The sequence below is a fragment of the Amphiprion ocellaris genome, chromosome 11 (genome assembly GCF_022539595.1).
Source record: "Amphiprion ocellaris isolate individual 3 ecotype Okinawa chromosome 11, ASM2253959v1, whole genome shotgun sequence".
NCBI lineage: Eukaryota > Metazoa > Chordata > Actinopteri > Pomacentridae > Amphiprion > Amphiprion ocellaris.
Window position 1 is genome coordinate 14,648,429 of NC_072776.1, and position 17,031 is coordinate 14,665,459.

Consider the following 17,031-nt stretch of genomic DNA (forward strand, 5'->3'; position numbering starts at 1 on the left):
TAAAGCCTCAGGAAGACACTGGATGGCGACAAAGGTCTTTTTCAGAAGGCAACCCAAAGCCTTTAGTTAGAACTGTCCTGTATTCATTTAGCATGTTAGACATTGTTTGGTATATTGTATGGGACACCAGTTGCTGTGTGTTTATTCAGTTGATTTGAGCACTTCTTTGTGAATGGGTTTGACATATTCTTAGTCATTATCCACATATGTGAAATTGAAATAATTATTACTGCTTCATACATGGAGCTGTTTGCGTCTCCTCTGAGGTTTTCCTGGCTGTCTGCCTGACTACCTGTAACACAGTGGAAATGTTTCTGAGGCTTATTTGCTAGAAAACCTTCCAATTAGAGGTGCCCTCTGTCTGACAGACTGTCAGCCACATGCAGAGACACTAAATTAGAGGACGAATACCATTCAAGCAAGTCACCTATCTTATTTCCCGCAGTCAGAGCAGTCGATATCTTTGTTTACGTCAGGGACATAAATTATACTACAGCTATAGAAGAAAAAAAGCAAACGAGTCCAAGTAAAGATATACATTTGCTTACTGAAGAAATGTGCTATTTACCACTGTTTTAAATTTTACTAGAAAAATGAGTAAAATGTAAAGCTGAAAGTGTTAACGAGATATTTGTTCGGAAGTGATACCAAATAGAATGACAAATAATAATGAGCAACAAGCTAAACTCCATTGTGAGTAGGACCACAGATTCACTTAACAGAGCTTAAATGTGTAGATGAATGATATAGTAAAGCACATTTTCTCATTTAAGGACCCCATCCAGCCCCGTTAAGACATATAGCAACACTCTACTGTGAACAACAATTTGTGTTTGATTTATTTTTCCGCTTAAAAATTTAATTACTCAGCTAGAAGGTCTTAAAATGACAGCCAACTTGCAGTGAATGTACAACACAGGCTGGTATTTTCCACTGCAGCACTTGTTGATCTGCTGGATCAGAACAAATTTTTCAGACTAGTTGGGAAGTCCTACTTTGTAGAAACAATCCTCCAAACTCTTAAGGAACATCATTCCTTGACACAGAGAAGTAATAGTGACCAAGCAAACACTGTTGAGTGGAGGGGAGTTGTGCATTTTAAAAAATGATTTAAATGTTTGTGAGTTGCTTCAGCACCATGGACAGCAGTCTGGTGGCTCCAAGAAACTCCTCCATGCATTCCGGGTGAGTAGAACAATAAATTATGTAGTTTTGGGGATTCTCCTTCCTTCACTGCTGCTTACAGCTGTGGTATGAACGCGGGTTCTATGCGGTGACAGCCTGTACGAGCCAAATGTGTAGCATCTTGAGAAAATATCCAGATATTGCCTCCCATATGGTGAACTAAATCGACCAAAACGTTGCCCTGTGAGTCACCACTCGGTTTGCTGCCTCCTTACGACTTTGCTGCTTCTCCCTTATTGGCTATTTATGCAAACTGATTTGAACACTGTGTTGATCAAATACAAGAACTTTAGAGCGGACTGATGCTCTTGGAAGAAAAAGACGCAGACGCATGGACAAGGTGGGTCATAAAATGAAAAAGGAATCGCGCACTCCCAACATTCCCAACAAAAAAAAAAAGCGTTTGCGGTATAAATACGACTCCTTATTCATGGAGCAGAGCGGGGACCTGCACAAGCTCGTGAATCAGGCCTGAAATGTAACCTGACAACGTAAAGGTTTCATCCATTGCCAATATGATGTTATGATATTGGAAAGCTTTTCCGGAGAGGTTGTGCGTCATGCCACTCTCTATTAGGTGCTATTTTCGTCCTGCCCTGGAAGACATTCATCCACCATCTACCCACCCTGACAGCACCCAATAAACCCACCACTCCCATTCATCTCCACCCCTCCACCCACCTCCACCCACCTCCACCCTCTCCCCCTCCCGCGCTCCGTCCCTCTCTCCCAGGCTCTTGCTGACGAGCATTTGTGACTTAAAAAACAACATAGGTGAATTGTGTCTCGTCGTTCAAGGGGATTACAGAGTGCTACAGTCATATTTTACCAACACAAAATTTGTCTTTAATACTTTTTAAAAGGTTCCCCTTTTGGAGGCCCTGCTCCTGTGATCTATTTGGACCAGTTTCTCCAAGGGAAAGGTAAGACAGCCAATTTTGGACATGATTTTCTTTAACTATTATGTGATGCGACTGCATTTGACTACAGTGACAGATGATTTAAAGGGAGATCAATAATGCAATACTGGTCTCTTGGAACCGTGGTGTCAGCGCAACGGGGAGTCGAAAAGCTGAGGTTTGATTTTAGCGATGCAGCACTTTGTACATTAAACCCATGTGCATCTGTTTCAGGTTTCTGTCCGTTAGGGGTACACAGGTTTGGTTTTTTTGACGGTGCGTCTCGCTTGGAAATCACTAATGGACTTCTGCGCACGGTAGCTCTACAAGAATCAAAAGCATGCCGGTCCAAAAATTTCATATCGTTTTAAGCAACAGAGAACAGTGTGATAATTTGCAGACATAGGCGAAATAAACTGGAGCAGTAATTGGAGTAAAGTGTGACATTTGGGAAGCAGCAAGGCGCGCGTAAAACGTGTCCAACTGTACTGAAAGCCAGACAACAAGTGTAACGCTATTAATATGTGAACTCTTCGATTAATACCTTTCAGTCTAGTTTTGTGTTTTTGTTGCAACACATGATGGAGTGCCGGTGGTTGGTCTTCCTCTACTATGTGCGTCAGTTGGAGACGCTGAGGTATGTCCGTGGTTTTCGTAGCATTTACAGAACACTTCCAAAATGATCTTCTATGATCGCAGTATTTTCAACAAGCAGGAATGTGCAAATAGTTGATTGTATGTTTTACGTTGCATGTACTGGTTGCATGAACTTAATCCTACTTTTGCAATCCCTACAAGTGGAGGCATCTAAAACACACTGAAATACGCTCTCTGTCTGAAATATAAGTTGAAAATAAAATGGTTGTTTTCTTAAAGTGTACTTTACAGAATATTGTTTTAGATTGTTTCTTACAATTTCACCTATAAATATTTTATATTTGAGGTTTGACTTGGAAAAATCAAGGTTTCGTTTTGCAAGGTTTTAGATTCAAAAGTCTTGGTAAAACTGTTACAGCTGGATATTTGTAGTAAGTGTGAAGCGTCCCTGTGCGTAAAACATTAAATTTGAATTTGAGGCTACTATTGTATCGAAAGCATTGGGCATCAGTTGGATATACTGTATATGCAAGGTGTGGTCACTACCAACATTAAACCATGAATAGATAAATGTAGTTGCTCTGAAGAAATTTCGCAATCACAAATAAAATGTGTGGATTGTAATGTGTTGAAGATTATCAATGTTATTGCTTTTCATACGCATTAGTTATGTTCCATGGAATACAGATGCTCTGAGGTCACGCTCAGTCTGGATTTAGAGACATTTAGATTTTTTTAAAAATGGTGTTCCATGAGATGGGGCTTTTGTATTTTCATTATCTCTGATGAAAGACAAGAAAAACTTTTATATATATATAAATATGTTTCTTCCTTTGTTTTATCTAAGTTCTCTCCATGAGTTTCCAGTCTGCGCGCAGTAGCACTTGATCTCGGCAGAGGCGGACGAAAGGAAGATGGCCATCCACGCCGAGGGTCTCGTGGCTATTGTGCTTTTCTATGTTTTGATTCTGTTCGTGGGGATCTGGGCTGCGTGGAAGAATAAGAACTCTGGAGTTGGCGATGGAGGAGACCGGAGCGAGAGTATCATGGTCGGAGGAAGGGACATAGGACTGTTCGTTGGTGGATTCACAATGACAGGTGAGTTGATTAATTATGGGGTCTTTAACACGAGCCGTGTGCGCATTTTGTCACATTCTGGTATCATATGAGGTCAAAAAAAGATCATAAATTGCTCCAATAACGCCTTTTACGCACGGACAGGACAGCGTTTACTACCACAACTTTGAGCAATACACGCACTGCATTTCATATCGTTTAAAGTGCTTATATATAAAAACTATCTTTTGTTTTTTGTTTTTTAACAAACCTAAATATATTTTTCTGTCCTTGTTCAGCCACCTGGGTGGGTGGGGGCTACATAAATGGGACTGCAGAATATGTCTACCTGCCGGACTACGGTCTCGCCTGGGCGCAGGCACCTTTTGGTTACGCTCTCAGCCTGGTAGTAGGTAAGAATCAGTTTTCATGTATATTCTTTTATTATAATGCAAAACGCATGAGGACATAAATAACCACATCACAGTAGGAATGCAAAAGGAACGGCAAATTAGGCACCGAGGAACCAAACCAGTAACTGTGTATGTTTTGGATCATTTACTACAAATCAACGATAGATGAATGAACCTTTCCTACTTTTAAGACAGCAGTTGATTTCCATTCATTTCACTCAATAGTGGCAGGTAGGAAGATCTGTTCCACTCTGTTACATTAATTATCATGTCTGCTTTTGTTTATGTCACTTTGCAACATTGTTGTGTGATGGTGCAGTATTGACTATTGTAGATCAATCTGCACCTGCAACTGTTATACCACACAATAATAACATGAATAAATGACTGACAAAATAAAACTGACATTCAGTGCAGTGGATTGAAACTGAAATCAATTTGAGGTCTGAAATGCTATTTCATGTACTGTAGTTAAATGCATGTAAATATACATGTATGGTGTAACTGTAACTGTAACAAAAACATGCAGAAGCAGACCTATAGAGAAATTCAGTAGGGTTGATGTATTGTATTCAAGCACCATAAGGACACTTTTTGTCAAGTTAATATATTTTGATCATTTTTACACTTTCTGCAATGATCTCTGAGTACAACTCATCTGCCTTACACTGTGACGTCTGATATCCATTAGGTGGCCTTTTCTTTGCTAAACCCATGCGGTCACGTGGATACGTCACCATGCTGGATCCCTTCCAGCATCTGTATGGAAAAAGAATGGGCGGGCTGCTCTTCATCCCAGCACTTATGGGAGAAATCTTCTGGTCTGCAGCCATTTTGTCTGCCTTGGGTATGTGATCATAGGATGGGTACTCTGAAATGTCACCAGCTTCATATTTAATCAATGCTTTAAATGTCTAAACTCATCTTGAGCACCAAATCAAGGATTTCAGTGTAGTTTTTACCTCATTCTGATTGATTATATTGCCATACAGGTGCCACTCTGAGTGTGATCGTGGACATAAACATCAACATGTCAGTGGTGATCTCAGCACTGATAGCGATCTTCTACACCCTTGTTGGAGGACTTTACTCTGTCGCATACACAGATGTGGTTCAACTCTTCTGTATCTTTCTGGGCTTGGTGAGTTTGCGATCAACGTCTACATGGTTAGCAGTTGTAGAAAAGATGATGAATGGCTGCACTGGACAAAATGCAATAAAATGAAGTAAGGCTTCATGCTGATCTTCAAGTGATTTTTGACAATATTCATACCACAAAGCTGAAAAGATATGATCTATATATAGATAAAAATGAGGGGAAAATGCATGAAATTCTATTATGCAAACAAAATAACTGAAGACACTAGTAAACAATGTGTTAAACTATTTGGACCACAAGATAGAACTTCATTCCAATGTTATCAACTTTGAATGTGGGAAGATTTTTTTTAAAATTCACTAAGTAATTGGTATGTTTAAGTGACATTTGCATCCTGATTGCCTCCTCTCCATCAGTGGATCAGTGTGCCTTTTGCGCTGTCCAATCCTGCTGTGTCAGACATCAGTGTTTCAGCCAAGGAAGCAATCTATCAGTCTCCCTGGCTGGGGAAGATTGAGCCTAAAGACAAATGGCTCTGGGCAGACAACTTCTTTTTGCTGGTAAGCTACAACTTTGATCAGAAGATTGATCATGAGACAGTATAATACTGGACAGTAAATTCCCGACACATTTTGATTCCAGTCAAACTGCCACTGTTGCAGGCATGGTGTGTGTGACGCATTTCAGCAAAGACACAGTTCAGCTGTTTTGTTCGTTTGAGATACAGACTAGTGTTATTTACATTGCCGACTGTGATGCACTGGTTTGGAGTCTGTATTTACTATGGTGTTTCTGTTTCTAGATGTTGGGGGGGATTCCCTGGCAGGTCTATTTTCAACGGGTTCTTTCTGCCTCTTCAGCTACCTACGCTCAGGTCCTTTCCTTCCTTGCCGCCTTTGGTTGCTTGGTCATGGCCGTCCCCTCGGTCCTCATAGGAGCTATAGGGGCTTCCACTGGTAAATAAACACACATGTACACACACGCGTGCATCAGGCAGGACTTCAAGCTATACTAGGGGTCCCTGGCACTCACATCCACACAATAATTAAAAGTTCATAATATAAGTCTGTCACAAGTTGCTCAGGATATAATAACAGATCTGCTTACACAAGTGTATCTCATTATTTAATAGATTTGAATATAGATGCAGCTGGATATTATTTACATCCAGATTTGATGGCTACAAAGACCCCAAAAAAAGAAGAATTACAGAGTATACAGTATTAATGGTGCTTTATACACAAACATTGTTATGTCTAGATTGCAGCTGTTAAATCTGATTGCACAGATGAACACACATATCAGATCCGTGAATGATGTGCATACACACTGATTGGGCACTTAATGAAACATCACAAGACAATCGAAACATCCAGCAAGCTGATCCTTTTTTCAAACAGGAAAGTGTGATCAAAGAGGGCGTCGTGCCTTCGTGGGTTGTTTCCAGCCCAGCAGCTTTTTTTCGTCAGATGTGTAAATGCAGATGCATACAGTGTCTGGAGGGTAAACAGCAGACGGATCTTGTCACGACGGCCAGAGGAGAGAGCCATCAGACCGTGCCGATTTAGTGAATATTACATCTGAAGAGGAGCTAATTAATCTGGTCCTTCTGAAGCTGTTTCATGTATAACCAGGACTAATCAACCGCTGCTTATGAATATCCAGGGATGGAAAAGAAAGACACAGATTGTGTACTTCTGCAAGAGGAAGAGGAGGGTGAAAAAAAGACAGAAAGATAGAAGGATGTCAGAAAAAAGGCAGAAAGGCCGGAAGAAATGACTCACAGTTCTGTTGGTCAGCATGACGACCACTGGATATAAAATTCTACAGCTTTTAGTTCAGCGTAATTACAGTAATGTCATTACTGTACTAAGAACAGTCACTGTTCTCATACCATTGAGATTTTACTTCAAAAAGTGAATCATGGCTTATTGAATGCTGGATTGATAGAGCAGCTGCCATGGATGTGTACTTCAAATCAGTATTTTGCATTTGTATAATATTTCCATGTTAATTTACACATTTGCAAATACAGTATTCAGTGTTTTCCTCAGAAAAATGTTCCGCCTACATGAGCACATGCTTTAATTTTTTTTTATTCGTTCAGCTTAGCCTGTCTTATGAGAATGAATGGCTCCCTGCTGATGTTACTCATTATCAATGAAATGACCATTAATCAAATTCACAATTAAACTGCAGTTAATCAGCATAATGTATTATTTCATGCTTATTCATTTTGATATTTCAATGAGCCATTGGCAAACCAATGTAGTAACCGCTGTTAATATTACATGGATGTCAGGTTTTCAATCAGTATCCATTCTTTTTAGTATTCTTGTTATTACTGTGGCTTTCCCTTTTTATTTTGACCAACAGAACAGCGCAGGATTGGAAATCTGTGCTGTGTTTCACCACAGAGATGTCTGAAACCATTTTGTTTCTCAGAAACTAAAACACATTTCTTTTTGTCTGAAAAGCTAAGGAATCAGTACCAAAAGTTCTAATGTACTGATCAGTCCTTATAGTCATCTTACATGGAAGCATGTCCCAAGTGCCGCCTGTTCGACTTTAGTTATGTTGGGTTAACTCTAATTTGTCAAACAGATTACTTTGATACTTGGATGCAGATAATACTGCTGATTGGTTCAAAGGCATGCAAAAATAAGCTAGAACATTTTTATTCTTTAGAACAATGAATTTATAACTTTGCCTCTCATTTTCTTGTTCAGACTGGAACCAAACCACTTATGGTTCCCTTCCTCCGAAGGATAAGGATGAATCAGACATGATCCTTCCCATAGTGCTCCAGCACCTCTGCCCTCCCTACGTCTCCTTCTTCGGTCTGGGTGCAGTGTCGGCTGCGGTCATGTCTTCAGCAGACTCATCCATACTCTCAGCCAGCTCCATGTTTGCCAGGAACATCTATCAGCTCGCCTTTCGCCAGTCGGTAAGAGAGTCAGTGTTATTTCCAGCACCAATCTGCACAGTTTGAGGCCGTGGTTGCAAGCATCATTCAACTGATCAATAAATCAATTTTATCGTGATCCCGCGAAAACAACAGCACAAATCAAATCTGCTATCTACAGTATTTGCTAGACACACTAAACTGAACCCAAAAGTTCAAACACCATTCAACAAGTCCAGACTCAAAGACACAGAAGAATGGAAATCTTTAACAATTTCAGGCATGGATGAAGCTACATTTTCTAGATAATGACGATCTTTTTTGGCACCTTTCTTTTAGCATCTTCATAAGTGTGATATGTGGTTTGGAGTGGAATGTGTTCTCCACTGTTGGACGATTGAAGTGGTATTCAATACAGATCATATTAGTTGATCATAGATCTGACTAACATATGTTAGCATGTCTATATGCTAGTTAGGGATGGTGACAATGGTAAACAGTACACTTAAGTAGTACCTAAGTAAGCACTTTTGTACCTATGTTTTTATTTTTTGCTTTCATTTGACATTTTGTGTTATTAACCTTGTCTTCTCCACATTTTGCACCTGTGTCTTCACTCTGTTATGTCTTTCTTGTCTCCTCCAGGCCTCAGATGCTGAGATTGTTTGGGTGATGCGCCTCACCATCTTTGTATTTGGAGCTCTGGCTACTGCTATGGCATTGTTAACAGGATCAGTATACGGCCTGTGGTACCTGAGCTCTGACTTGGTCTACGTTATCATTTTCCCCCAACTTCTCAGTGTGTTGTTCATCAAGGGCACCAATACTTATGGCTCTGTGGCTGGTTACATCTTTGGTCTTTTGCTGCGCGTTGGTGGAGGGGAGCCCTACCTCAAACTCCCTCCATTCATCTATTACCCAGGCTGGGTGACCCAAGAGAAGATCCACCACCTCACTGGAGATGTAGAATACTTTGTCCAGCAGAGGTTCCCTTTCAAATCTATGTCCATGGTGGCATCCTTCCTGGCAAATGTGGCCTTTTCTTATCTGACAAAGTACCTATTTGAAAGCGGGATGCTGTCACACAAGTATGACTTCCTGGATGCTGTGGTGTCCAGGCATAGCAAGGAGATCATGGACAAGACTACACTGGTAAGCAACCATGATAACATAATTCTTTCAGAGATGGCTCCCGTCAGGCAGACCCTGGGACTTGCTGGGACCTTCATCAATACCGAGGCCCTCAGTGATGACGGGGCATCTAGTCCAGAGGCTTTTCATGCTGACAACTAGTCAACAAAGGCACAAAGAAAACTAGAACCAAGGAATGTGAAGAAGAAGGAACAGCCAAAGAGGTGTCAACATTCTTCAGGAAACTTGCCACTGCCACACTGGGAGCCAAATCAACTGAAATCTGCTGTGGCTCTCAAGTGACTCCACAAGTTTGTTTTAGGATGGTGAGGAGGGGCTTCCTTCTTTTTTGAGATTCCTTGTTGAGAAACGGGAGACAAACTGAATCTTAATCATCTGTGCAAAGCGTATCATACTTGTGTTTTTTATCATGACTCCGTGAATCTACAACCACTACAACCATTTTAATTTAAGTGCTGCTTCAGCGATCGGAGGAAATGGACATACAGTGGGCCTATATGGGAAAGTCTACACGGATCGGTTGTGGGTCATGAGAACAGTGCAATATCAAACCAAGGAACTGTGTACTGTCTACAAAGCCTATTTTTCATACTTTGAGTTTTAAATTTGCATAGAGTAAATTTATTAATAGAGCAATAATATTTTTAGGATCTACGTTGTACAGATAAGTACATTATAATGAATTTGCAGGTTACAGTCTTTGGTTTCACTTGAAGAAAAGCAGATTTTTGCATTCTCAATTTTGTGTGTTCACCTTGCTCTTAATCTTCCTGATGTAATCACTAATTCCAGACACAATAGGTGTTAAATTGAACACTACACACCTCCACCATGATATTACCAAAACCCCTGACTTGCCAAACAGAGGGAAACCCCTGATAATTGATATTGGATTATTAAACAAAATCCCACACTGAATTCAGTAACAAGATTTTTGAAACATTCACTGCCAACATTTATCAGATTAATTATTCCTACCCTATTCACAAATTGCAACTCCAATGTGGTTGTTGTATAATCAAGATAAAACCAAACAAAACTGATTCTTGGGCTCCATGTTGGCAACACAACAAGCTAAAAACACAAAAATGAGGACAGTATGGCAAACGTGGGTAAAATAAAAAGGTTATGTAAACACTGAGCAGATATGGAGCAACGTTTGCATTCATTTGAAATGTGCATCCATCTGATTACAATAAGTCCAATTTGCAATTTCTTTTAGCACTCTTTTGGCATCCACCAGTTCCTGGGGGAAGTATCCTGTTCTTTTGCAACTAAATGCTCATACTTAAGATGTCATGAATTTTGGCAGGTAGTGTACAGTACATTTATCAAGGGTTTCCAGTCCTCATTCATGAAAGTTGCTGAGATAGTTGTGGTGAGAGAGTAAAGTTATCAGAAAACCAAAACAGTGAACTGAAAGACACTAAGGGTACGTTCATGCTTCTGTGTCTGTTCTCTTGGTTCAGAACAAAGCAGAAATTGTACTATTAATTTCTGGTTTCCTTACTGTTCAAACTAGTATTTTAAGCATTGAACTAAAAAATACAAAACAAAAGACATATGGACTAAATGTGCTTGCTGGATTTCAGTATATAAGGTTGTATTTTTACCAGCTGAAAACTCAGAAAAGAGCTGTTAAAATGTACAAAGGAACTGACACAGTGCCAAGAATTCCTCGGTGGTTCTGCCGCTTGTACCAAATTGTAATGGTAAGATAGTACCATTGACAAGAAGAACCAGTTTTGCTTGAGTATTCAGTTCTTTCTGGGTTCATTTTGACATCCTTGGTCCATGATACAGTCATAGTTCAGTGAAAGTAACTGACGGAGTTGTTCAGGGGATTTTGGTCCATATGATTGGTGTGTACCAAGGTTCAGCTGGCAGCATTCATACTTGTTTAAATAAACCCCATTAACAAAGCAAGAGTTCAAACCTGAGTGTGAACGCACCCTAAGTCTCTTTGTAGAGCAGGAGGGAGCTGCAGAGTTGGGTGCTAATTATCTGTAGTCATTGGTCATTTAATCAAATGTTTGATACAAAAATCGATCCGTGTATCTTAAGGAAAAGGTATTGGTTAAACATATTGTGCTATCATAAGCTTCAAACTTTTACCACTATAGGTTTACACTGAATGAAGTATACGTACTGCAGAACTGTCTTGAATGAATGAAATCACACAAGAGCTTCAATTTTTACGAAACACCACCCTGATGTAGTGAAATTTAAATATCCAATATAAAACATACCATAGATTTTCTTAGACTTTCAAAAGTTTATTCTTTTTGTTTGTTTGTTTGTTTTTCTGTGTACCTTCCAGGCAGCCATTTGCTTCCATTCATTTCCATACAATATGGATGTCAATTTGCAATCTTTGTTTCTGTCAAACTCAAGGTGGTAAAATATCTTTAGGTTACTGCACATTTACAACTGCATTACAACTTCATTACACTGACAACAATAAAAGCACACATGGCTTTCGTTTTGCAAGCAGATTTCACAAATCAATGGAAACCAATGGCTGCCTGGAATACATAGGAACTATGAAAAGTCTAAAATATAGAAAATGACAGGAAGCTTTGAAAGTGATCAGTGCAGAACAGGGTACTTCACTGATATTGTGGTCTTTTAGCATGATCTGACAGAAGCTAATTTGAAATATGTGTGTATGTGGGGGTATGTGTGTGTCTATGACAGTTTGTTTGCTCATCCTAAAGCTGTATTGACTGGCCAGCCACAGCAGGTTAGCGGAGACAGGAAATGATTGTTCCTCCCAGGATGGTGTTAGTAGCACCGGCCATTATCGATCCAGTCCCCAGTCGATTAGCCCTCAGGACATTTGATTAATGCCGCACAGAGTTTCCAAAAGATGGTTTATAAGGGTTTGTTACAGTGTGTTATACACAGAGATGAAAGTTGAATTGTTGTTACTGACTGAGCACCATCATACATTTTCCAACATTAGTTCTTAGACTGTCACACATCTGGGTGTGTAAACTACCAGACACACTGCTGCCCTGCATTAGGAAAATCAAATAAATGAGTTGTCACTTTATACTGTGATTTTTGGCATTGTTAAGTGTTACTATTGTCCAGTTGACTTCATCGTGTTTATCTCTCCTCAGCACTGTTGTGGTTTGTTGGTGTCTTTTTTAATCTATGGACTTGCCTTAAATCAAATGTCAGTGGTGGAAAAACGAGCAGGTTACGAACACAGTTGCAAGAGTGACAAATATTTTTTTGCTGTTAGATAAGGCTGGTAATATTTTGGATTCCATTTATTGTCAACAATTATTACCAGTTAAGACCAAAACTAAAAATGTTTTAGTCTGTCTCGGTATTCTAAGACTTCTATGCCCCATCAACTGTGAACACGTTTGATATATTCCTGAAGATTTAAATCTCGCAAAGGTCATTAGAGCATGTAGTCTCATTTTCAGTTTCAGCAAAATGTTATGAGTAAATGGTGCATTTGTTATGGCCTTTTTCTTTCTGCTGATTAATACACATGTTGAGAATTCACTGCAGTGGAATGACATTCGTGGCCTCAACACAAACTAAACCATAGTGTCGACGTTCCTTGTCCAAAAAATGAGAATGTCATGAAATGGACCTATCTTTGTATGTTTGCTCTTCTCTGTGGCTTCGGAGAGACTTGTTATAGGATCTTGTCATTGATGATTTTGGTCTTTTCTTGGGATTTGGTAATGATATGAAAAATCTAGAATAAAACCAACCTAAATCCTTAAAGGAAGCAGCATGGCCTTGTAGTTAGTGTAGCCCAGAGCTAGAGAGTGAAGGGGATTTGATTTATGTAGCCATATCTGCTAGGTACTGTAAGACACTAAATCCTGACCTGACCCTACCCCGTTGTGGGATGGATGATGTACCACCAATATTACTTCAGCTTCACACAGAACGGACTGACTGCTGGTCTGATAATATGCAAAGTGTTAGGCAACCTCACTGGAGTTAAATGTGAATGTAAACGTTCCTCCTTGTTACAGTAGCTGAGTGTGTCATAGCCTAGGTTCATCCACTGACCTGAACACACACACAGAAAAGAATCAGTGTCGGCTGTTGGACTGACACATTTGTGGCTCTATGTCGTAAATAACAATGATGCTGTATTTTTGTGTGATAAATGTATATACCAAAAAACAAAAGCATAGGAACAAATTAGTCTACTTTTAAATGCAGCATTGGAAATGATGTTTGTTGACAGTGAAATCACAGCTATTTATTTATTCATGCAGTGTCTATAAGAGTATAGTTGTAAACATGTGAGGTGAGTTGAATAAATTATATTAATTTAGCCCAGTCCTGATTGGGTCTTCTTTCTCCATTTTTACAGACTTGCTTTATCATGTATTAAATTTTACAGATTACTTTGTTACATGTTTTGTATGTGTGTGTATGCACTTGTATGACTTACCATGGGGGACATACTTCTGTCTACACAATCACGTTTTGGGGACTTGCCTCTTTTTGGAGGGACAAAAAGCAATTTCACATCATGCAAAGTTTAAATTTAAGGGTGAAGTCTTTGTAAAGTTAAAGGTTAGGGCAAGGATTAGGCAAACAGTAGTTATTGATGCGTTAAAGTACACTACCAGTCAAAAGTTTGGACACACTTTCTCATTCAATGGTTTTTATTTAATTATTTTAAACATTGTAGATTAATACTGACGGCATCCTAACTATAAAAGAATAAATATGGAAATATGTTGTAAACAAAAACATGTTAATTTTCTGTGTTAATCTACAATATCAAAAATAATACAAACAAATAAACACTGAATGTGAAGATGTGTCCAAACTTTTGACTGGTAATGTATATATGCAAGAAATGAATGTAAGTCAATGTACTGTCCTCGCAAGTGTTGAAAATACAACCGTGCGTGCGTGCGTGCGTGCGTGCGTGCGTGCGTGCGTGCGTGCGTGCGTGCGTGCGTGCGTGCGTGCGTGCGTGCGTGCGTGCGTGCGTACAGACTACCGGAGGGTTTAATCTCGGGGTTGCCGCCTGCTTGGAAGCATCAATCAAAATGCCCACCTCAGAATCTTATAACTGCCAAAACTGTCAGGGCTGTCAATCTTGCTCTTTCACACACAAGTACACATACACACACAAACATAAAGACACACACACATACACACACGCACTTCTGAGATCCCAGCATGAATACACCAGTCTGACCCCTGAGTGATAGAGGAAACCTTCAAATTGCAATTTTCCTCACAGTACTGTACTCTACTTCCCGAGTAGCACACGAAAGGTTTCCAGGTGAGGGATATCTGTACATGTTTGGGAACAATTTCTTATCATTAAACAAGTTTGGGAGTTAAAGTGATGACAGGACAAAAGTATATTGGCAGCCTTAAGGAATCAAAAATAAGGAAAGTTCAGAAAAAAAGTTGAGTCATCCGAAACTTGAAGGTTTGAGTCCAAATTGACTTATGTGGCACACAATTTTTCACAAGAACCACATAATAATAGCAATAAAAATAATAAGACATCAATAATTTATGTGTCCCCTTGTAGTAAAAGATCTCTATAATGACAAGCCTCAACTTTCCTAAAAAACCCTTTTGTGAAAATCAAGTCTTTTTTTCAACTTACAAATGGTGTTTTACCATTAGAACACAGGAGTGATGGTTGCAGGAAATGTTCCTCTGTACCCCTAAGTAGATATTCCATCAAAAATCTGCCATTTCCAGCTAGAATAGTCATTTACCACATTAACCATGTCTACACTGTATTTCTGATTAATTTAACGTTATCTTCATTGGGAAAAAAAAGATTTTCTTTCAAAAATAAGGACAATTCTAACTGACCCCAAACTTTTTAAAGTTAGTGTATAAGTTGAATGTGTTTCATGAAGTGATAGTGTTCTTTACTCCCTCCACCTTTTCAAGAGGAGCCTTGTATTTGATAAACCTCAGAGTGCTTTTAAATACAAATAGAATGTTCTGTAAAGTGTCAAATAAGATTATTTTTTCTTGATTCTTGATTTTTTTTTCTTTGTTTGTTTTAGCCAATAATATATTTTTGTGAGTGATTATGGTTCCATTTGGAGCCACATTTATAACAATGTGCATTTCAACCTTCCTGAATTTATTTGAGACAGTCATGGTTCAGTCTCCAAAATATGTTAAGCTCTGACTTCCTCACATGTGTGGACGTCACACGTCTCACTGTCAACACTTCATGTTGTGGGAATCATGCCTCCACACTGACACCTAATATCAACCTATTATTCTGTGTGTGGAGAGCAATTGAGGCATGTGAGCAGGTATTATAGCTATTAGTGTAAGTGTCAAGGAAAGGTGCCACACTGTCAGATGATTTGCCTGCAGGTGACACACATGAGATTGGTAGGATCTCTTTGAAGTTAAAAATCACTTACATTGTACATTGCACTTCCACTATAATCACACATTCAACAACAGCTGCATTTTTCCATGGAATAAGAATCAAGGAATGATTTCCCCTGTAAAGAGTTGGTATCAGTTTCCCAGTTTCCACCAAAGCCAAAATGCACTGATGTACAGTATGTTCTATCTGAGGATGGGGTTGTATATCTATATATAAAAGCAAGAATGGAACCCGTAATAAAAAGTAATAAAGCAGTTTGAACAGACCAATTATAAAGCCACCTAAACACACACAAGCACACACACACACATATATATAGAAAAGGTCAAAGTGGCACATATTGCAATTTTCATTCCAGTAACCGGCAAGAACAGGCTTTAGTGTTGAACTTTTCCATCAATCTCACCAAGAACATAATTGTATTATTATCCTGGAGTAATATATGATTACCTTTACTTTGAGAACATTTGAGCTACTAAAACATTGTCGTTCTACCACAGAAAAGTTAGCATTGTTACATTTTTTGGAGAAAAAAATTGTAGATATTTGATCAAATTACAAGCTCTCTCAAATACTTTGGGGACTGACTTTTCTTCCACAACTCTTCGATTCTTGCAGTCTCAACATTAGAGGTTTCCTGATGGTAAAGACAGAAACTAAAGCACAAAACAAATGCATGTCCTTTTTCCCTGTTGCATGGTGCCAAAATTCAGCTTTTTCGTTTTGTGCTCTTAAGAATGCACAATCAGTTAATGTTAGTGTGTCCAACTCGAGGAAAACCTGATACAAAACAACATCTTGTGCAAGACCATTAGAGTCTCAGCCGAAATTCTTCTAATTAAACCATGATTATTTATTATTTGTTTTTTAAAGAATACGATATTTTTGATTGATTTTATCAGTAAAATAATGCACCAACAAATATAGCCAAGATTAGATGAAAACTAAAATCAGTAAGTAAAATGACAAAGGTCTATTTTTCCAAAGTGCAGCCCTTCATGTTTGATTCATTGCTGACCCCTACATAATCTTCTGAAAAACACACATAAACTCTGACATTCATCATGTGTTTATCACCACAGTCCTCTAATTGAACTCCCTGATGATAAAGTGAGGGTTTAGCGTTTGAATTATTTCCGTCTCTCGCTTTGTATCTCTGTGTATCCATATATGTATCTCTTTTAACCCTTCAGGCAAGCTGCAGGCTTCACAACTCCAACTTTATCCTCGATGAAGCTTCCTCTGTGTTTAACACAACAGACAATTCCCTGAACGTCATCAGTAGCATGTACTTCACACATACACAGACAGACAAACACATTCAGCCCTGCAGCACAGCTCATGACTTA

General features: G+C 39.0%; 1 protein-coding gene across 4 annotated transcripts; it reads left to right on the forward strand.

Moving 5' to 3' along the window:
• The first annotated feature begins 1,856 nt into the window (after positions 1 to 1,856).
• LOC111575390 (high-affinity choline transporter 1-like) lies at positions 1,857 to 13,621 on the forward strand. 4 transcript variants are annotated; one of them, XM_055015575.1, is made up of 10 exons: positions 1,888 to 1,959; positions 2,049 to 2,721; positions 3,529 to 3,779; positions 4,037 to 4,150; positions 4,842 to 4,997; positions 5,143 to 5,291; positions 5,666 to 5,809; positions 6,052 to 6,205; positions 7,979 to 8,196; positions 8,800 to 13,621. In XM_055015575.1, the coding sequence occupies exons 3-10, from the start codon at positions 3,596 to 3,598 to the stop codon at positions 9,445 to 9,447; spliced, it is 1,767 nt and encodes a 588-aa protein (XP_054871550.1). In that variant the 5' UTR covers positions 1,888 to 1,959; positions 2,049 to 2,721; positions 3,529 to 3,595; the 3' UTR covers positions 9,448 to 13,621. The 4 variants fall into 4 exon arrangements, with proteins under 4 accessions (XP_054871549.1, XP_023136235.1, XP_054871550.1 ...); XM_035952903.2 differs by having other exon boundaries at positions 1,942 to 1,959; positions 2,049 to 2,108; XM_055015574.1 differs by having other exon boundaries at positions 1,857 to 2,721.
• The last annotated feature ends 3,410 nt before the right edge of the window (positions 13,622 to 17,031 follow it).